This window comes from Pangasianodon hypophthalmus, chromosome 13 (genome assembly GCF_027358585.1).
Source record: "Pangasianodon hypophthalmus isolate fPanHyp1 chromosome 13, fPanHyp1.pri, whole genome shotgun sequence".
Taxonomy (NCBI): domain Eukaryota; kingdom Metazoa; phylum Chordata; class Actinopteri; order Siluriformes; family Pangasiidae; genus Pangasianodon; species Pangasianodon hypophthalmus.
In genome coordinates this window covers 13,915,586-13,938,305 of record NC_069722.1, presented here as the reverse complement: position 1 = coordinate 13,938,305, position 22,720 = coordinate 13,915,586, and the positions used below count along the sequence as shown (strand labels likewise).

The window sequence follows — 22,720 nt, the reverse complement described above, 5'->3', positions numbered from 1 at the left end:
AGTAGAGATGTTGGGTTTTGCGATGCTTGTGCATATTCCATAACAGATGGTACTTTGTGGAATCATTGTGTATTTCTTCAGTTGTTGCACTCAATCATTGCTCTAGAATTGCATCTGTGTTTTTCATGTTCTGCATATTTTCACCAATCTGTGCTTAACTGGAATTTGACCTTCTTGTAACAATGTTAGCTAAATCAGCTACTCGAGAGAGGAGAGTTTTAATACAGTATAAACTGCCACTCATGCAGCTGGGCCGCAGTATACGAGACGAATGTGAGCGGCGTCCACTTGAATAAAAAATAGACTGTTGAGTTTGGCTCTGTTGCTAATCTGAAAGGCAGCATAAGAGCTCTAATCACACCTTCCACACTAACTAAATATTACTCTTCAGCTTGACACTTGACGTTGTCTCAGAAAGTGTATGAGAGTACTTGGGTTGAGAGATGACCATACAGACAAAATGAAGTTACTTAGTTATAGGGTTTTTTTGACACATTGTCTTGGACACAAATATTATATTTATTATTCTGTTTTGTTTTTTTTAGCTCCAGATGCTGACTGTCCATTAAAGGAGGCAAGCAGTCAGAGAATCCCAAGACTCACAGTGAAGGTGACGCTTCTGTGGCAGCTGTCACACTCCAGCTTTCAGTAAACACATTATCATGCAGACATGTGTCTCAATCTGAAAACGTGGAGCCCAGCTGGCCTCCAGGTCACTAAGAAATTCGCTGAGCATCGCTTTTCTGGAATTCACTTCAGTGTGTTGTGTAAGGAATAAAACACAATGGGGATTGCTGTTATAGCAGAATATTCCATGATGTTGTGGTGTGATCTGTTACTATCTCAAAGTTGATTTATTTTACTATAACACCATGTACCAAAGTGTTTTATTCCTCTTATAACACAGTGATTTATCAACAGTTACAATTTATTGTTATTTATTAATAAATGACATACTTTTTATTCATTTATGGTTACATTTAATGTTGTAGAATGTCTGTAAGTTAGTCAGTTCTTTCTCTTACTTATGTTATTGCAGCTATAAACAGTCTCTCACCAGCATCTCTTATTTCTCTCTCTGGGAGTTGCAGCTTGTCATGTTAGAGAGAAAGCCCCGTGTCCTGAAGACTTTCCTGTGGTGGAATTACTTCCTGACTTATAAACAATACAGACAAAAAGGATGTCCCTAAAATTAGCTAACACTGTAGAATGTTTTTCTCTGGAAAGCTGCATTTGTAGAGGAAACGGATATGAGTATGATCAAAAGGCCAGTCCTAATCACAGCATGTTGTTCTTGAGGGTTTCCTTTAAACAGATGCAATAAAATTGATCTGTGGTATGGCTAATTCTGTGAGCTTTTCTTATTAAAGTGAGGATAATGAGTACTGGCTTACAGACGTGCACTTACATGAAGGCTATGTTTGTACTGCTTACAATACATAGGTAGTGTAAAAACAATAAGCATATTTAAAGCTTGCGGTATAAGTATATAAGTGCATAAATGTACAGTGTAAGAGATGGGAAAGAACTGCCTCCTAGTGGCAAAACTCTGTGTTGTATGTTGTCTTGAAAACATCTACTAGAAATATTTCAAAGATACAGAAACTGAAGCTTAGCAAAATGTACTGAACATAATTGCATTGAAAAGCTTTATTTAATTCATATCAGTACTTTGTTTGCTTGCGTGTGTGTGTGTGTGTGTGTGTGTGTGTGTGTGTGTGTGTGTGTGTCTGTCAGGCACGAGAGCACTGTCTGTCTCTTCTCCAGGCATCTCTGACTAACTGCAGAGGCACAACAGATCAGCCATGCAGGTATTGTTCAGGATTTCTTCTTAATTAGCCAACAGTATACATCGATCAGCCATGAAGTGAATAACATTGATTATCTCGTTACAAATGGCACCTGTAAAAGAGTGGGATATATTAGGATGCATGTGAAAAGTCAGTTCTTGAAGTTGTTGGAAGCAGGAAAAATGGGCAAGCTTAAGGATCTGAGTGACTTTGACAAGGGCCAGATTGTCATGGCTAGACAACTGGGTCAGAGAATCTCCAAAACAGCAGGTCTTGTGGGGTGTTCCCAGTATTCAGTGATTAGTACCTACAAAAAGTAGTTCAAAGAAGGACAACCGGTGAACTGGTGACAGGGTCATGGGCTCCCAAGGCTCATTTAAGCATGCGGGGAGCGAAGGCTCCGATCCGTGGAGGCCCCACCTCGCAACTTACAGGACTTAAAAGATCTGCTGCTAAAGCCTTGCTGCCACACAGCACAGCACACCTTCAGAGGTCTTGTGGAGTCCATGCCTCGATGGATCAGAACTGTTTTGGCAGCACAAGGGGGACCTACACAATATTAGACAGGTGGTTTTAATGTTATGGCTGATTGATGTACAGTTCTGATTATGTCAATTATGTCACGTTTATTGTGCTGTCAAAATGAGGAAAATGCACCAGCTATTTAATATAAAGTATCACAGCTTCTTTTGATATGCTTAATTTTAAAACTTAGAAAACCTTGTACTTTTTAACCTTTTATAGTTACATTTAGCATTTTCTAATTTTCCTTTATCCATGTTTTTGAGGTGTTAAATTGTCCTTTATAACGGGATGTCTGAGGGGCCCTATTTATTTAATTATATATATATATATAATTATATATAAAAGTATATATAAAGTACTTAATTTATATATATATATATATATATATATATATATATATATATATATATATATATATATATATATATATATATAAATTAAGTACTTTATATATACTTTTTGAATAAACATGGTCAGATATTTTAGGATTTTTAATATAGTGTTTTTTCTTTCACATTTAAAGTAGCACTAAATTTAAATTCAGGATACCTATAGATATCTTGTATAATGTTTAATCTGTTGTCTTTATTTCTAACTCCACTTCCTGTGCTGTACCTCCTCTACAGCTCTGACCCACTTTCCATGGCGGTTGAAATAGAGCACGAAGTGTTCAGATCTTGCAAGTCTGCAAACCTGTACAAGGCTGCAGTTCTCAAGAGAGTGAGTGTGTTTGAGTCTACTTCCTCATATCATCTAATTATATAAAACCGCCAATTATACATACTTTATGGACTGATTTATAGTTCTGTGAAGATGCACATAAACAAGCAGAGGCTCACTAAGGGGCTGATGTGCATACCTCCAAAATGTGAGCAAAGCATCATGCAAATCTGTGGTGCTGTGCGCGAACGAGTGGAATCCGATGTGGTCTTCTGCTGTTGTAGCCCATCCACCTCAAGGATCAATGTGCATTCTGAGATGCTTTTCTGCTTACCACGGTTGCAAAGTGGTGTTATTGAAGTTACTGTAGCCTTCCTGTCAGCTTGTACCATTGTGACCATTCTTCACTGACCTCTCTCATCAACAAAGCGCTTACGCACGCTGAAGTGGTGCAGACTGGATGTTTTTTGTTTTTCGCACCACTCTGTGTAAACTTGCGACTGTTGTGTGTGAAAATTCACATGATCGGCTGCTACATGATTGCTGACTGGATAATTGCATGAATGAGCAGGAGTAGAGGTGTTCCTATTAATGTGGCTAATGAGTATACATAGCTTTCTGTTAGTTTCTTAGTGTGTGTGTGAATCTACTGCAGCTGTAGTGTTAGTAAAGACCACAACATTATCAGCATACATTTATTCTTTAACTATAGCGAATACATACACACGCAGATGTTTACTAAGCTTACTTGTAAGACATCCTTGTATCCTGTAGTTCTTCTGACTCACTGTGTGGCATCAGAAATTCAATGAAGATCAAATGAACACAAATGGATACCATGTTAGCCAATCAGGTGAGGACTTGACAGAAGGGAAGTCCTCTTAATTCAGCATAACCAAATAAACGTCATAGAAACATCCAACAGCACGAGTAGAAAGATATGCGGTGAGCGGACTCATGGTGTGAGCCACAATTCCGAAAAGATTTGCTCTAGACGTTTTGTCACAAAAAGGAAGAGAGGAGTCCGAGGATTGTTTAATTGAGTTAGAATAAGTTTGACTGAACATTAGAATCTCCTATGTGCAGGAGTATAAATCATAAATAAGCTTTTGAAAGGATTTTATCGGCATTGGAATATTTCCTTTATTGATAAGTAGATTACTGAACATATAATCTACTCTCCAGGTAGCAGAGCTTAAGAAGGACTCCGGTGATGATGTAGCGCCACCTGTGGACGAGGATGGAGAAGCATGCAGCTCCAGTATCAGTGAAGAGAAAAGGAAGATGATGAAAGAAGAAGCAGCCTCTTCCTCTTCTTCCTCATCTATCCCTGAAGATCAGCTGGGCTTTACGTCAGCCTCTCAGATCTATTCAGTAAGACATTTCTGTAATGTTTTGTGTTACTGCTCTGTTTCTAAAGATATGAAAGATAGGTCTGTTCCGAAGGCATTCTGTACTGGTTGGAAAGATGGTTGGTTCCTCACTGTGATAAATGGTAAGACTAGATGTAACACTAGACTAGATGTTATTATCAGATATGACAATAAGGCATTAATTTCCCAGTATCATTAGTAGAGAGAAGACGAAGAGGGGAAGACTTGAGGAATCTGGTGAGTGAGTGTGTGGTTTTAGTAAAACATGAAAGGCCGTCCTGTTCTAGAAAAATAATTCATGACAGCGTGGTGTGATCCGGCCCAATGCGAAGTGGATTATATTACTATAACAGCACATCCCCAAGTGTTTTATTCCTTTCATAGCACAGCAATGTGCCAATGACAACAATTTTCATGTTATTAATGAACTACATATCATGCTTTTTAACCATTTATAGGGACATTTAATGTTGTGGAACATCCATTAGACAAGTAAGTTCCTGTTATCACTTACATTATAACAGCTTTAAACATTCATTCACTCATCAGCCTCTCTTTTTTTTCTCAAAAAAGGTAGCTTGTCATGTTACCAAGAAAGCAGAAAGTGCAAACTCCTTTGTCCTGAAGACTTTCCTGTGGTGGAAAACCATTACAAAGCGCTGACACTAGAGACTCCTTCCATAAATGTTCTCCTTAAAGAAACCTTCACATAATTGATTATGCATTTTTCTTTGTTATATAACAATGTTTTCTTAGTCTGTGTATTATTAGGCTTAGATTATGTGTTGAGTCTGCCATAGAGGTCTCTGTGAATGAGCTGTTATTATAGAAACGTTAACGTACTGGAACGAGTGAGTTAATGTAAACCATTTGAATTTCAGCTAAAACTAATCTCAGAGTTGCTGTTATGTAAAATGAATCTACACCTTCAGATTTGAGAATTCAACAGCACTGTGGTATATTAAGTATATGGTGATGTTAAAACATGTGGCGTTTTGAAATTATCTCTGTGGATGAAAGGGCACGAGTGAGCTCTCATCTTCCGCTTTTCTTCTGTCAAGCAGTAAGGTCAGTGTACAGTCTAAAACTACTAGTAGTAGAATTGTAGTTTTAACCACTTTCCAAGACTGTACACTGACCTTACTGCTTGACAGAAGAAAAGCAAGAAGGCATAACCTAGTATCAAGGGTGATTGTGTAAGGATAGTTCATTGAGACAGAGACTGCACAAGTTTGATGGCAGGGAATAAGTGGCATATTTCACTTACTTCCCTCTATTCAAGATAAAATTACTGATTGATGTGTTTTAGATTTTTTTTTTTTTTTTTGAGAAAGTACATAGTGTACCCAATTCTATACGTTTAAACAAGATACAGTGTTGTGTGCTAATACTGGAATTGGTCATTGTATAAGACCAGACAAATTTTTGCTTTTTGTTTTGTTTCCGTTCTCGTAGCTGAAGCGAAAGCGTGTGGGTGCGGGATACCGCGGCTCCTCCACCCTCTTCCAGACTGCATCAGAGTTTCTCAAGACTTCCAAGAATGACACTCTAACAGCAGCGCCCATGTCTCAAGAACCTGCTGATAATGAAGAAGAGCAGGAAGGAAAGACTGAGACAAAGAGAAGCAAAACATCTCCATCTGTCTCCTCATCTTCAAGTAGCCCCAGCAAGAAATTAGGCAAAGCCCTGAGCAAGAAACAGCAGAAATTAGCAGAAGCAGCCAAGAACTCACACTGCATCTCTCAGTACTTTGGGAAAAAGATGATGGACGATACTCCAAAAAATGGAGAGGCCACAGTCTTAGAACCTGAGGAAACAGATGTCTGTGTGGAAACTCCACACAACTGCAATGTTGTCTTGAATACCAATAACACTGAGACTCAACATGAATGTTCCACAGATATGGAAAGTACTAAAAAGAATGCAAGGCCTGTGGAGAACCAGACTATGGATGTTACTGCCATGGATATGAGCTCCGCTGAGGTAGAGATGCGCAGGACTGAAGAGGCCATGCAGGGCTTTGAGGAGAGAACAATGCAAGAGGCTGAAGGGTACGATCACGTTACGTCCTTCATTCTTTTCTTGGTTGTTTTCCTCTTTCTTTGCAGTATTTTTAATCACATAGGGACTGTCTGGAATGTTCTCAGTGTGTTCTTTGCTCTCCTCCACACTCTCACCACAGGAAGAAGTCTCAGTCTGATGCCAAAGTACAACCAGAAAAGGTAAAATAGCTCTTCTGCATTAGACCAGATTGAAAGACAACCTGAGATCAAAACTGAACTATTTTTCACCTTGTTAGTTTGTGTCCTGGTCAGAATATATTGGTTGGTGGTGTTCTTAAGGATACATAAAACCTACATAAGCCCTTCATGTCATTACCCTACGTAAAGACGCAAAGGTTTATTCCAACAGGTGTCAGCTGTCATAGAGACTGCATTCGATATAACATAAGGCCTGAGTCTTAAAAGTCACGTTTTTTGTTGACATAAGGTTGTGTTATGACTCTTTTTCAGGCTGGGTTACATTAGAACATCATAGCAACTGACTTTGTAGCTCAGTGTCCTTCTAGTATCTCAGAGTCATATAATGATGTGATGACATGACATGGTAAACAGCTGTTTCACTCAGAAATGCATTGCATTATGTAAGAAAAGTCTTTCCTTAAGTGTGGTATTCAGGATACATGACACCTACATAAGCCCTTCATTACAACTGTCATTATCCTACATAAACAGTTATCAAGGCTTATTCCAACATGCACCAGCTGTCATAAAGAATGCTTTTGTCAATTTTAATGGCAAGTTGACATAAGGCCTACGTCAAATGAGTGATTGCTGACATGAGGTTGTGTTATGATGCTTTTCGGGTTACGTTATTACCCAGATTTGAAAATATACATGTCACTATGTCATGTCATGCATTGTCTTAGGTTTTCATAAAAATCTTATAGTCAGATTTAACTCACTTTGCTTAAGGCACGTCGAATATAAACATATCTCTGTCATTATGGTGCTGTGGTATTGCTGTAGTTATAATACAATGTAATAAGCAGAAGTATTAAACTGACTTTATTAAGGGATGTTGTAATGTAGTTCAGCCTGGAAAGTGTTATAACACAACCTTAAGTCAAGAAAAATCCATGTCACTAGACTCAGGTCTCATGTCAACTTGACACTGACAAAAGAAGACTTTATGACAGCTGACATCTGTTGTAAGATGTGTTTATAAATGTTTATGCAGATTTATGGCAGTTGTAATGAAGGGCTTGTATAGGTGTTACGCAGCCCTTGACTAAAGTATTACAGAAAATGTGTTCGTTTCCATTTTACAATGTTTTGATCACAAGTTTTCCCTCTGTCTTTTTTCTGCAAATCTGGAATTAAACTAAACAAAATGTTAGTAAATTATAAAATTCCAAAACATCATTAAGCTTTTATGAATGACTAAAACTTAAAAAAAAAAAAATCACCAGCTCAATAAAGGGTGCTTATCTGTGTCTGTTTCACACGCTGTATAATTGTCTTGTCTTATCTTATAGCCGTGTGAGGACGGAGAGTCACACTCTCATCCCCCCACCAAATTCAGCCGTCCACCCGACAACAAGCGCAGGGTGACCTTTGACCCTGTGGTCCAAGAGAGAAAGATGGAGGCAGACAGTGATGCCAATCATGTGTCACTCCAGCCTGTGACTCTGAAAGAAGCAGCTGATATTGTTGTGAGAATCTTGGATCCTTTCTACAAAAAGGGCAAATTTGCTACAAAGGTAAGTCTCGGTGTCTCTTCATATACATTTCTATTTTTATAGGCAAAAAAAGGACATCAAATAAAAGGCTCAGGATTATTCTTTTTGTCTTTAGGACCTGTTCAAGTCATTTGCACGCTTCCTCTCCCATCTGCTTGTAGAAGGAAAAGCTAAGGATCGAGTCAAAGGTGAGAGTTTTAAATCCAACCAGTAGATGGCAAGCGGTATGGAAGGGTTGTCAGAAAGCAGCCCTTCCTGAGAGCAACCCACAAAACACACTCAACTTCACAGAGTGTCACTGGAACGTGAATCTGAGTTTCAATCAGTTTTATTTCTATAGCTCTTATATAGCACTATGTTACAAAGCAGCTTTCCAGAAATCCAGATGTAGATGTACAGTACTGTGCAAAAGCCTTAGGCACCCTATTTTTTTTAGTACAAACTTGGTTATAGATTTTTATTTTATGACTTCTACATTATTGATTCAGTACAAAAACATTTTAGATTTCCATACATTAGTTTTCCAGCACAAAATTAAATGTTACAGAAAAATGTTTGTATGTCAAGAAAGAAAGCAGCATATTACGTAAGAGACTTTTCAGACAAAAAACATAATGAAGGCTGCTGGGTTTTGCTGCAAAAATAAGAAGCAAGTGTCACAGTCAAAGTCTCCAGAAGAACTGTAGCTGCTTCTGCAAGATGCTCAGTAACACTTACAGCTCATTTCCTTATAAAACTGCACAAATTGTACCCGAGACTGCTATTTTTTTTAAAGTGAAGGATCTTCACACCAAATATTGACTTTGTTTCATTTATTACTGTTTACTGCTCTTTATAGTATTTTTTTTAATGTAGAAACATTTAATTTCATTATTTTTGAAGGCGTCTTTGCTCTACAGCATTTCTTTGCATGTGCCTAAGACTTTTGCACAGTACTGTAGATCCCTAATGACCAAGCCAGAGGTGAAAGTAGCAAAGAAAATCTCATTGAGACAACATGAGGAAGAAACTTTGAGAGGAACCATACTCTAAAGGGAGCTCATATAATCACCTGATAGTGAGATTAGAAATCATTACAGTGTACATTTGTGTAAGAGTAAAGGCAAACAGTTGAGTTGTAAGTGTGCTGAAATTATCTTCAGTATGAATATACTGTGAAAAAGAATCCTGGGATGAGCGCAGGACAGTGTTTATGATAACAGCAGCAGTGAGAGTGGTGAGATTATCCACTGAAGCAATGCTGAGACTTGGGCATAGATAGTTTTTGGGACATGTTTTAGTCAGATGAAACCAAAATCCAGCTTTTGGGTCCTGCACACCATCAGGATGTTTGGTGGAAAAAAGGGACTGCATACAAAATATAGCCCTAAACTATAAATTATGAAAAGTGGTGGATCAGGTAATACCTGTGCCTGTTTTTGCAGTTAGTGGGTCAGAGGTGAAGACCGATGGCATCATGAATTCTGCTAAATATCCAAAGATTTAACTTAAAACCTGGATACATCTGCCCAGAGGTTATGGAGGGATCTTTGAACAAGATAATGAGCACCTCAGTGTCTGGATATATAAACTCTTAAAATGCATTGTACCCCAATTGTACCCCAAAACACGTTTTACACGATTTAGGAACATTTTTAATATTTAAGAAATGCTGTGTAAATAAAATTCACAGGTTGCATGTGTAATTCAGTATATTTATTTTTGCTCATTTTAACTAAGTGTGCCAATAATTCCCTTCAGCTAATTTTTCAGAGTTGTCTGTCACTGATGAAACGTTCCAAAGCTGAACTAAAACAATGAAGACTCTATGATTAAGGCAACATCAAGAATATAATTTGACTTCATCCATTTTTTTAAGACATGGATGGTTGGGACTGAGGTTATTTCCTGTATCTTGAGATGAATGTGTGTGATGTTTTTTGCTTGTCTTTTTTTTTTCCTCAGTGAAAATGGAGGCAAAGAGCTTAATCAAGCGTTTCTTCAGCAGCATCCAGCGCTGCGAAAACGAGACGGACTGGAAACACCTGCAAGATGCAGCCAAACCCAATGCAGCAAACAGAACTGCAGCACAGGAGGACAGATAGAGCTTCCTGCTTTACCCTTTACCCCTTCTAGTCAAAACTACCCCTCTCTCAGGGACTGTATGTTCATATCAGAGGCTGCTGCTTATATGAAGGCAACATATATTTCAGCAACTGGCCCTCATTTGCTCCTACTAGTGCACTTTGTTTTTTTTTTTAATTTCAGTGCCAACAGGGCACATTAGATCCTAGCTGCTACTTTAGATGCTGCTATGTATGAGGGAATTTATGAACAACATTCAGACATTTTGCAGAAGGTAAAATACCAAAAAAATATTAAACAGCTCTGTTTTAGGCAGTTCCTAATTTATTATTAGCTTTTCTTTGCTTTAGGCAAAATGGATGTCGTTTATTTTTTCTGTGATCACTCATCGTAAAGGGTACGGACATGATACCTGAATGACCTCCATGCAAAATGAAAATAAATAATATGCATTCTTACAAGAATGTGCAAACTACATGATCTGAAATTAGTTTAAAGTCTTAAAAGGGCATGAATTTACTCCAAGTTCCTATGATCTACAAATAACCTTTCAGTATTACTTGGTCTGTAAATTTACATTCACCATCCACTTTTATTAGGAAAGCCTCCACATTTATGCAATTATCCAATCAGCCAATTATGTGGCAGCAACGCAACGCATAAAATCTTGCAAGTCAAGAGCTTCAGTTAATGTTCACATCAAACATTAGAATGAGGAAGAAATGTGATCTCAGTGGCTGTTGTTGGTGCCATACTGGGATTTATACACACAATTACAGTTTACACAGAATGGTGTGAAAACAAAACGTCCAGTGAGTGGGGATCATGGTGAGATGATGAGAGAGGTCAGGGGAGAATGGCCACACTACTCGTGCTAACAGGAAGGCTACAGTAACTCAAATAACCACTCTTTACAACAGTGGTGAGCAGAAAAGCATCTCAGAACATGCTGAACCTTGAGGCAGATGGGCTATAACAGCAGAAAACCAAATCAGGTTCCACTCTTGTCAAACATAAACAGTTATCTGAGGCTACCGTGGGCACGGGCTCACCGAAACTGGGCGGATGAACATTGGAAAAAGATCATATTGCAATCTTCTACTGTCATGGTTTGGTGAGCCTTTGCTCATTGTAGCCTCAGTTTGACTGATGCCTTCATGTTTTTTAAAGCATACTGTTGCTGCCACGTGATTGGCTGATTGGATAGTTGCATAAATGTTCAAGTGTACTGGTTAATCTGAGGCTAATCCTAATCCTTCAAACATTCATTTATCTTCAGTTACCCTTTATCCTAGCCAGAGTACACAGACTTCGGCCCATCGCAGGGCACCACACACACTCCTTCACATCTGGAATGTTTTCATGAGGTAGAAAAAATGCCTGGAGAGTACTAAGTACCTGGAGGAAACCCTCGGATACATGAAGAACATGTGAAACCAAGCTCAAGATTGAGCTCCGGACCCTTGAGATGCACCAAAGTTATGAGTTAAGTTCAATCAGCAGAACAGAAAGTGGCTTGAGCATAAGTAAGTTTATTCAGACTTCTTACTCACAGAAAGTGCATTTTTATGGCTGGAATATACTATGTCACAAATCACAGATACATAATCATTTGTCAAGTACATGAAAGTGCGCAGATTGCTTTCTAATAAGGTGCAAGTAGTACTACAGCAAGTACAACAGAAGCAGCAGCAGCAGCAACAGACTGTTTACTGACTGGTCAGAACTATATAGAGCTTAATAGAGCTAAGAATTTCTGTCATTCACTAGGTGATGACTTGTTTCCCATTCACTGAATATTGTGGGGGTGCCAATAATTCTGAAAATGCTGGGTCAGGTTTGGATTCAGGACCCTCAGCCCCACAGGCACAGGCAGTTACCTCTGTCCCCAGGGGATCTGATCACCAGATCACTGACAATCTCCACCGTACCGAAGAGGGGAAAGAGCTTCTCGTCGAAGCGCTCATTATACGTGTAGATGTGTGAGTGGCGCTCGGCGTCGTAGAAGGACAGCTGGCCGTGCTCGTAATCCAGGTAGACTCCAACCCTGCGCGGGATGAGAGACTCTGGGAGCGCTGTGAAGGGCACAGTGAGCGCCTTCAGCTCGACACCTCGCTCCAGCCGCAGGGTCAGATAACCCGTGTCAGTGTTGAGCGACTTGAAGCCCTTGCGCAGTGCGGACTCTTTAGCTACGCCCAGCCTCCAGTCCATCTCTCCCACATCCACTTCCCAGTAGCGCCGACCCAAGCCAAAGCCCTCGGTGCCCACGGCACACCACCAGCCATCAAAGCGCTGGTGGAAATTGGTAACATCTTGGCGCTCGAAGCCGCAGCGCATGCGCTTCTCATCAGCTGAAATCAGCAGGTCTGGGTTCGCCGTGTCCAGGTCGAGGGTCACCTCCACTGTGGTAAAGCGACACGTTTGTGTAAGTCACTCAAATTTGTCATACTCATAATGTGTATATATAGATTTGTATGGCGATAACTAACCTGCAGCATCGCAGATCCAGTCCCATACTGATGAGTGGGGAAAAAAAAAAAACAGACATGCCTCATCTCATAGCTAAATCACATTATTATACCACATTATTATACATAAGAATGGACCAAAAGATAAACAGTATTGGTTGACCTACCAGTCTGAGGAATGTAAGGAGTAGCACCTGCAAGTGAAAAGATAAATAGTCCAGAGTGACAGTACACACAAATTCCACACCTTTTAGTACATTTGCAGAGAGCACAATTGATACTTTTGATTCGTTTGCTATTTGGTTGGGTTTAGTTTCCCATTGCAAATAAATAAAAATACTCCTAAAACTCAAAAAAGGTAAACAAATCTTTGCCAAATATGTGTAAAAGTGACAAATCACCCAAGTATGGAGAACGCAGAGCCGATGCTCAATAAATTACTAGAGAATTATATAAATGACTTATTTATGTCATTTATATAATTCTCTAGTAAGTTATTGAGCATAAATGATATATAAATGACAATTATATAAATTATATAAATGACTAGTTTAAAACTAGTCAGTTTGTGTACTGCATTCAGCGTTTAATTTTTCTTTTTGTTTCTCAGGCCACATGTACAGAACACATCACATTTCTGCTGTGTTACTGCTGTGTACTTTGGTTCAGTTTGCCTCCCGCAAACAAAAATACACAATGTTTGGTTCACTTTGATTCCGAGTTGAAATACTTTCTCACTTCAATCAAATCATGCTAGAGATCATCTAGCTCAGATCTCTAACCGGTTCTTTCAGTCCAAACCGAAGTGTAGTTGCTGTACTCTCACCTGCTGAAAAGAACTACACAAAAGAGGAAAATGCACCAGGGTTCAATTCAAATGGACTAAACGCTGCGTATGTGGACACACCCTAAGAGGTCCTGCTTCGAGAATAAGTACTAAGAATATCTTACCGATTTTCTGACTCTTCTGCTTCCAAATGAGCCACTGCTGTGGAATAGTCTCCTGAAATGGAAACACTTCAATCACAAACCACTTTTTTAACTTCTTTAGGCTTCTTAAGCTCTTGAGAGCTCTACATTTATCCTAGTCTTTTGCTGCAAGTTTTCCACCTTGTCCAGCTCCTTTGTCAGCAGAGTCCAGAAGATCAGCTCCACGGCAGACTGCAGATTTGGAACACGGCCTCGCCGCCACTGCTTCTCCAGATCCTCCAGCACCATCACCACCTGCTCACCAGGCCACACGCTCTGCTACAGAGAGCAAAAGAGAAAAAAATGTGTCTACTGACCTGCAGCTACTACGCCAGAACAATGCCATCAGAATGAGAGAACATTTCGAGGCATTACAAGGTTCCTGTGCAGGTCTAGGAAGTCTGGAAAAGGGTAGAATTTAAAAGCTTGGCTGGATAGTAAGAGTGATGCAGTGGGAAGCTGTATCTTTTAATTTAACCCTGCTATTTATTTGGGTTTACCTCCGGCTGGGCCCTCAGGTCCTTGATCCAGGTCATGATGAGCCTTTTCGCACTCTCTATATCCTGCTCGCTGCTCAGAGCCAGCTCCTTCCAGTCACTCTTCTCTGGCCAGCCATCAGTCTGCAGTGGCCTTTTCTGCCAGAGCACATTTCTAATAGTTCATATGTCTGTATTGGCATGACATCAAATAATAACATACAATAAAGTCTATGTCCTCCAGCAAGAACTATTTTAATTAATTAGTTAAGAAAGCTTAATACAAACTAGTCAAATTATTTGTATAAATTATTATCACATACAGTCAATATTTTGTTCCCATTTTCATAAAAGCAGTAGTGACAATAATATAATTATAATAATAATTGCCAAATTGAGTCAGTTATAACTTGTTATACTGTTAGGAGTACTAAAGTGTTACCACTTGAATAAATACACCCCACCAATTAAATATTTTTTTTAAAAAAGGAGCAAACACCTTGTGTACAAGGTGTTTAGACACATTTCAAGTGCATATGCAGATTTCCTTTTTAAATAATTACATTTTGAAGTAAGTGTTAGAAGAAGTCAGATTTTGTTTTTAATTTTAGTTTTTCATAACAGATTAAGTAAAAACAGGTCTTAGCAGCAGTGAATTCTTTTACACCCTACTGTAGTTGATCACACACACACACACACACACACACATAGACAGTATAGATACAGTAAGATAGAAACAATTTAGTGTAGAAGTTCAGGACAAAACGGTAAAGAAGGTAAAGGAAATTACTTCATATTACTTTTTATTTTAGTGTGTTTGGTTTCACGGATGTTCCTGAAAAAGTTTGCATCTCCTTTTTTTGAATGTGATATACAGGGCCCTCTGGATTTAATGGCACCCTTCATAAAATGAGAAAAAAAATGTATAAAATAAACACTACACACAATAATTAAAAATATTCTAGAGACATAAGGCTGTTGACCTGCACAAAACAGGAAATCGATATACAAAATGCACAGATAAAAATTCCACTATGCACAATTAGGGCTATAGGTTTCAAATGTCAGTTTGAAATTTGCCAGGAGCTGGAGCACGATGTCACTCCACACAGTGAAGAGGACAATAAAGTAGGGGGGAAAAGATTTTTGTTCAATTTGCACAATTTAGTTGATGGTTGTGGTTGTCACATTTCAAAATCTGTTAAACACAACATTCCTGAGAGCATCTGACAAAAAAAAAGAGTGGTTGAACTTCACCAACTGGCATGAACTGGCATAAACACAAAATCCACAGGACATGCAAATTTACACTAAACTACACTATATGGCCAAATGTTTGTGGACACCTGACCATCACACCTGTATGTGGTTCTTCCCCAAACTGTTGCCACAAAGCTGGAAGCACACAATTGTATAGAATATCTTTGTATGCTGTAGCATTACAGTTTCCCTTCACTGGAACTAAGGGACCCAAACCTGTTCCAGCATGACAATGCCCCTGTGCACAAAGCGAGCTCCATGAAGACATGGTTTGCCAAAGTTGGAGTGGAGGAACTCGAGTGGCCTGCACAGAGCCCTGACCTCAACCCCACTGAACACCTTTGGGAGGAACTGGAACACCAACTGGACCCCAAGTCTCCTCACCCAATACTCACTAATGCTCTTATGGCTGATTGAGCACAAATCCCTATAGCCCTACTCCAAAATCTAGTGGAAAACCTTCCCTGAAGAGTGGAGGTTATTATAACAGCAAAGGGGATCTAAATCTGGAATGGGATGTTCGAAAAAGCATATATGGGTGTGATGGTCAGGTGTCCACATCCTTTTATACTCCATATAATATATATATAATACATACATAAATATAGAATGAGAAAAATATACAGATGCAAAATGTCCACTAATATATAATATGCACTTGTAAGGAGGTTTGTAATCCTCTACCTTGCTCTCCAGCAGCGATGCCCACTCCAGAATAAAAGCTCTACAGGTCAATGTGGGCCAAACATCCTCACAGCTAGTGATATGCTCCAGCACCTCAGACATCTACATCCAACCGGAGACAGGAAAGCATTAACAATAGTCTATAAACTTGTGCTGTTGTAGGATCATTCTTATTCTTGATACACATTACAGCCTTGGACCAGTGAGTAGATAATAAATTTGTTACTATTCTACCTGGCAGACTCTGCTCAGGTCCTTGGCCAGGTTCACAATAAATTCTTGGCTCTCATCCAGAGGCTCTCTCTTCTCATCTTTCGCCTTCTTGCGAGACTCCTGTACACACAGAATACATGAATATATAAAAAATATTCAAGAAATATATATATAAAAAAAAAAAGCAGTGTAGAGCACGGGGGAAAGATTTATTCAGAGAAGGCAGACAGACAGTGCTGACAGTTAAGGGTATTCAGAGAGAAAAACAACAAGGACAAAGTTTCAGAGCCTCATTGTAATGCAGCTCACACTCTTCCCTCAGCCTTTCCTATTATTTAGATGATTGAGTCACAGCTATTGAACTGGGCAATCATGACCAGCCAGAAAAACAATGGATCAATCAACGTGGATCAATCAAGACAGAAAAAGTAAGATTTATCTTATGCTGTTTGCTCACTGAATTTCCTTGTCACATAAGTCATATTGCAGGTAACATTTTCACTGAACCTTGTATCATAAGATTGCATAACCACGCCATAAACCTGTCCTGCCATAACTGCTTATGTGTAATGCTAATTTTTGCTATCTGTCTAATGTCATATCAAGCCCTTTATGATTCTACCACAGACTCTGCAATGATGAAACCTTTTATGAGAAATTATGTGCATGATGTGACGTTTCTTAACAGCACGCATCATAAAAGCCATCATAAAATGTAATTAAACAGAGGCTAGCTTTGGTGCATTTATGAAAAATTAGTAAGCAGTCTAAGCTGTTATTATGTCAAACCTTAAGGCAGCTACCGTGACAGTATCAGGAATGGGAACATGACACTGCTATGGAACAAGACATAAAATGCCACGACAGCATATGGGACCCGCCATAACACATTTATGATGCGGGTATGTAAGTCTTACGATGCAGCGTTAAAGTAAAGTGTTACCCAATGCAGAAACACTTCAGCTTCACCTTAAGCTTGACTGTGAAGTTCTTGGCCGGCTCAACGAGGAACTGGAGACAGTGTATCATCTTGGCTGGTCTGCACTGAAATCCCCTAAAAATGATTAAACTCATCAATTATTATCATAGGCACATATTAGCACTGCATATTAAAAAACCTTGTAGTGTCACTACTACAAGGTGACACTGTTCAGTTTGTATATTACAAGGCAAAATGAGTTCAACCCTAGGTATTTTTGATTAGATCTACTAATCTATAGGGACATTTCTCTGTATTGTTTTGATTTAATAATGACTTGCCAGTGTTCCACTCAGAAAGAGGCCAATAGAATATAGGTCATTAAAAGATTGTGATGACTTTCAATCATTTAGCTCAAGGACTTTCAGGGATTTGGCTCAATCATTAAACACAAACATTTCTGCAGAAAACAGACGTGCAATGCATGACTGCATGTCAGAACCAAAACAAGTATAATGGGTGAATGAAATCCATGCCTTTTGTCAAGCTTACTCAAGATCATCTTAGCCTTGTTTGATGAAGCTTCAATAAAATTAGAGTGAAAAAATTGTTTCATATAATATGCTAATTAGCACAATATCAAACTGGTGATATTTTATGTATGAAATTTGGGTTCTTTAGGCAAAAGCTTTGTGGAGATAGGGCCTCACTTCCTGTTTGGTGCTTTTTCAACTTCAGAACTTCAGAAGGCCTCCGCATACCAAAAATTCATTCAAAAAATTTCTGTGAGGTTTAGTCTGAATATCATCCCAACCAAGTTTGAGGAGTAACAAAAACAGTTTTGCATATTATGCAAATGAGCTCAAAATCGAAATTTAAAGGAGTATAAAAGTGCAATAGTTGATTTTTTTTTTTTATTCCTTACTTGTAAGATGCGTAGAACATGATTAAAAAAAACAATGGTTAATCCATGGCCCTTGTGGAGAACTGACTTCCGGTCTGGAATGCTTGTCTGTATAGACACTGTACTCAATGGCCCACTGTAGATCCTAGGGGTAGAGCTTCATAAATGTTGAACCCACCTAACCATTAGAGACCTAATCTTGACAATAAAAAAGACTAAGCTTACCCAATACACCTTTAAAACAGGAATAAGCTGAATGTCGAATTCTATGTACACAGTCTCACGGTTCCAAAGATGTAACCCAAAACACAAAAAACACTGCGCTATAGCACCAGCATCTTTTGCATGAGACAGGTCTCTGACCTGGTCTGTCCAATTTATTTTAGTGAAAGAGAAAAAGGTCCAAGCACTTTTCACATATAGTGCCCCCAATGGCCAGTTCATACTTATACATTTGAGTGGGTGTGGCTAAGTGGTCCAAAAGGCAATTTTCTTTCCACACCTTATTTTCCAAAAGATATGCTTTTGTGTTCAGAATATTAATCGCACTCCCCATTGGCTTAATTTGAGTGAGACTGCATCAGTCGTTAGTGGGTAACTGCCTGAACCCACCGTTAAAGTTTCATGACAATAGCTCAATGTTAACCCTGTCAAATACCTGCTGAAATCTGATTGGCCAATGACAACCATGTTTTTTAATTAATTAGGTCTTCATCAAAAATCCACTACGATGTTGGCACACAGATGCACGGTTCCGGAGAAACAGTTATCTGACCTTAGCTCCACCCCCTATGTATAACCATGCCCCAAACTTTGCAGATGACCTCAGAATCTCTTCATGTATATGCCTTTCAGGTTTTGTGTGTATCCATGCAAGCACTCACAAGTCACAAGTGTCTGAGTACATAAGGCTCCGCCTCATTAGTATTGATTGACAAGTGGTTGCCATATTGTTTATAAATGTCAAGATGTTTTTGATAATTATTGAATTTCACACTCTGCTGAGGAGTTTGACACCAAGTTTGTGAAGACAGGCCAAAAATCTTAAGACTAATAGGTTTTGCATATTATGCAAATTAGCAAAAAACCTAAGTGGGTGGAGCTACATGGTTCATGCGGCTGTGAACCCAATTAATCAGTGGCAATAAGAATTGTGTTTGTAGGTCTCGCGGTTCATGAGATATGGACCACAGCGTAAACATTTGCGCTCTAGATGCTTGGACTCCTGATTAAAGCTCGACTTGTACTTGACCTATATGTAATAAATAAACGGATGAGACTGGATCCCGCAGCATGCAACACAGAAGTCATGGGAGTGGGCGGTTTTCACTTTCATGACTGTGGGAGCTGCGGTCAAATATGAAGCTCGTGGGACGACAAACATGGGACTGGGTACTCGTGTGGTGCTGCATGACTCGTTTACAGCATTCGTTCTTTCATTTTTGGCATGGTTAGCATTGCTGTGGTTTAAACGTCTAATTTGTTTAGATTTTGGGAAACAGAACCAACCAAGTTCATTAGAAAATATTGCAAGCAAAAAATTGCAAAAAGCTGTTGGAGCGGGTGGGATTCCCTTGGGAGTGGGATTACAAAAACAGTCAAGCACACAGCTCTACACCACAGCATACTCGAGGGCTCAGGACACTAGCTCATGCATAATATGAATGATAATGCAACATTATCATTTCCTAACAGTAAATTAAATCTCTCATCCATATGTAGTTACCCCTCCAAACACCTTTAGTTTTGCCTTAACAAGCAGACTGGCAAAATTAATGTTACCTCTTAGACACAGAAATGGACCACTACAACTACTACACTTGTTATTACACGCTATTTGATCAATTCCTTCGTGTAAAGTGGAGCATGTCTATGAACGCAGGTCTTCAAGGTCCTTTTACGTCATTCTTAACCTTAACTAAAGATGTGGGAAGGCATAATGCAGAGACGGGACTGCAAACCATGCTGTCATTGCACGAGCTGAGCCAGCACGGCACTCTGCAGAAAATTAACTCAGCAGAATCTCTAAAGGCCTTATCTGTTATCCCTTATGTTCTGGTTAGGTCCAAATGAGTCTGTAAAATCATGTTTAAATCATGTACAGGATGTTCTGGAATATATTATATTACCCCTGGAGTGGTAATGTGAAAAAGATGTGAACCAAAAAGCTAAATGTTACTATACACACACCATTCCCTGAATAGCTCATATTTCTACAAGCTATTGATGTATCATGCATTCATTCATTCATTCTTCTTCAGTAACCACTAGATCCTCTTTAGAGTTGTGATTGATCCGGAGCCTATCCCAGGAATTCACAGGAATGGGACACCAGACCACGGATGTAGTATCAGATATTTTACAATGAATGTTATTTTTAGATTTCTATCAATTCTAAACTGATGGTGTAATCCACTGAGATGTAGCATTGCAGATGCAGAAGTAATGAACAGAATATGAAGCATAATAAAGCGAAGAATTCATTTCTCATACTAATGCACAACTCAGACATGCAGAAGATGCCTGATAGGATTAGGAGCCCTTGCTTTATATACAGTTGCATTACTAAATCAGAACAACACACAAATTTTGCACTTTTTTTTTGCATGGCTGACTGTAATGCATCATGCATTAGAAATGATATTGCACTGAAAGATAACTGAACTGTCTGCAGATTAAAGTGCACAGTACAAGCAGCATACCCTTCACAGTCTGAGCACCAGCCTTTATATGATTTACAGCCGAAATATTTCCTACTCAATGGTTTTAGGTTATTATTGGAGGTTTAAAATTGCCCCCAGCTCCATTTTTAACCCAGTTAAACGAGTGGAGTCGGAGTTTTGCAGCCTGAATGCACAGGAAGGACGCAGACACTGCGCCACTGAATAACTACATGGATACTGATGATAACCTTGAACTGACATTGCAACGCCTGCATCACCTCCAGTTTTTGCACAAAATTTCATCCGTGTACATACCGTAATATCTCTAAAAGCAAAACACTGCTATATTTATTTTTTTGTTTTTTTAATAAAAAATCTCTAAAGTCATTTTTGCACGGCTTGAGCAGCATTTAGACCTTTTATTTGCACTCAGAGGCATACCTGTGAAGATGTTGAGCCTTTAATAAGCTGTGCTGAGTGCGGAGGCGACGGCAGAAGAGAAGCTGCACCTGACCGCTAACACGCTGCAGCGAATAAACTGACCTTGTTTACATCCACAGACATCGGCTACATCAAAGACGCTCAATTCCACATTACTCCGTACTGAAAGCAGAGTGCACTACTTAGTGGACAAGAGACACGTGGTGTAGTGCGCTGACGTAGGGTGTAGGGAGGCATTTGGGATGGCGTGAATGATTCAGGGACTTCCGGATGCAGTGATGACGTTTTACGCCATGAACACGTGACCTCAATTTAAGGGTTTAATTTTTCATGTTTTACTTTCTCCTCTCTTCTCCTCTCCTCTCTTTTTTCCTTTTTTTAATACTTAAGGCTAATAAGTAATAAAGCAAAAGATGTCACATTTAGTCTTCAACTTTAAAAACTTTAAAGACTTTAAAAAAAACTCTTCGTTTATTTATGCAAGTGAGGCTTCGTCTAATTAAATATACATAAATTTGCATACCTAATAAATAAAAAAAAAGGTAAGTTTAATATTAGGATTAAAATATATCACATATTATTAAATATTTCAAATATGAAGAGAAAGGCCTACAAAGATGATTGTTGGCTGGCAATCATTTCTTCATTGTTTAATCAAGAAAATACCATGTATGCTATTAAAAACAAATTTTATGTCATTTTCAGTATAATATGTAACATAGATCCAAAAATGTGATCAATATTTTGGGAAATTCCTTTATAATAGTAGTATGTATAATAGTAATATGGAAGAATATATGCTCTCACAAATTTCATGAATGCTGGTCATCTAACAACAAAGATTCTGAATGTAGAAAGAAATATTGCTGTCTGGCTCTCTGTCAATCACAGCGACACTAGCCAATCAGGGGCGTCTGTGAGTTCATGTATGCAGAAGAGGGTAAACAGTACTTTTCTCCAAATGTGTGTGTTATACTGCCCTGTGATGGAGCCTGAGTAGCAGTTAAAAAAAGTGCTTGGTTGGCTTCACACGTCTCAGAGAAAGCATGTGTTAAAATATTCATGGCCTCCGGTTGGTAGCTGTCATATGATGGGGAGAGCTCAATGGTGGGTGGGAATTCGGGAGAAAATGGGAGGGGAAAACAATATTTAAGAAAAATACAATTTGGTTTAATGTGTTTCCACTCTAGCAAGTGGGGTTTATAAGGTTTATTACTGTATATCAGCTGTCCAGTTTGGGTGATCCTGTGTCCATTGTAGCCTCAGATTTCTGTTTTTGGCTGATAGGACAGGAACCCAACGTGGTCTTCTGCTGTTGTAGCCCATCTGCCTCAAGATTCAATATGTTATGCATTCTGAGATGACTTTCTACTCACTACGGTTGTAAAGAGTGGTTATTTGAGTTACTGTAACTTTCTTGTCAGTTCAAACCTGTCTAGCCATACTCTGAAATATTCAAACCCAGTCCATCTGGCACCAACAACCATGCCACGGTCAAAGTCACTGAGATCACAATTTTTCCCCATTCTGATGTTTGATGTCGCCATTAATCAAAGCTCTTGACCTGTA

General features: G+C 39.0%; 2 protein-coding genes across 2 annotated transcripts in view; one reads left to right on the top strand and one right to left on the bottom strand.

Annotated features, from left to right (window-relative positions):
• recql5 (RecQ helicase-like 5) overlaps positions 1-11,450 on the top strand; it is a 35,405-nt gene extending 23,955 nt beyond the window's left edge. The window contains exons 11-19 of the mRNA XM_026916733.3: positions 546-610; positions 1,738-1,811; positions 2,942-3,035; positions 4,161-4,349; positions 5,804-6,399; positions 6,531-6,570; positions 7,887-8,111; positions 8,206-8,278; positions 10,035-11,450. Of these exons, the coding sequence (XP_026772534.3) occupies positions 546-610; positions 1,738-1,811; positions 2,942-3,035; positions 4,161-4,349; positions 5,804-6,399; positions 6,531-6,570; positions 7,887-8,111; positions 8,206-8,278; positions 10,035-10,174 (1,496 nt within the window). The 3' untranslated portion in view covers positions 10,175-11,450. The remainder of the gene's footprint in view (positions 1-545; positions 611-1,737; positions 1,812-2,941; positions 3,036-4,160; positions 4,350-5,803; positions 6,400-6,530; positions 6,571-7,886; positions 8,112-8,205; positions 8,279-10,034) is intronic.
• A 216-nt stretch (positions 11,451-11,666) lies between these two features.
• Positions 11,667-21,310, bottom strand: si:ch211-120g10.1 (E3 ubiquitin-protein ligase TRIM21). The gene is made up of 10 exons (XM_026917160.3): positions 21,152-21,310; positions 17,194-17,278; positions 16,246-16,344; positions 16,012-16,113; positions 14,092-14,226; positions 13,733-13,870; positions 13,574-13,625; positions 12,790-12,816; positions 12,644-12,670; positions 11,667-12,556 (listed from the first exon to the last, which is right to left on the bottom strand). The coding sequence occupies exons 2-10, from the start codon at positions 17,251-17,253 to the stop codon at positions 12,009-12,011; spliced, it is 1,188 nt and encodes a 395-aa protein (XP_026772961.2). The 5' UTR covers positions 17,254-17,278; positions 21,152-21,310; the 3' UTR covers positions 11,667-12,008.
• Positions 21,311-22,720: the final 1,410 nt, after the last annotated feature.

Excerpts from the sequence above, each read along its gene's own strand:
- si:ch211-120g10.1 (XM_026917160.3), bottom strand. The coding sequence starts at position 17,253 with ATGATACACTGTCTCCAGTTCCTCGTTGAGCCGGCCAAGAACTTCACA. Across the intron at positions 12,817-13,573 it reads GCAGAAGAGTCAGAAAATCG|GTGCTACTCCTTACATTCCT; the intron begins GTAAGATATTCT and ends TTTCACTTGCAG. Across the intron at positions 12,557-12,643 it reads CTGGATCTGCGATGCTGCAG|TGGAGGTGACCCTCGACCTG; the intron begins GTTAGTTATCGC and ends GCTTTACCACAG.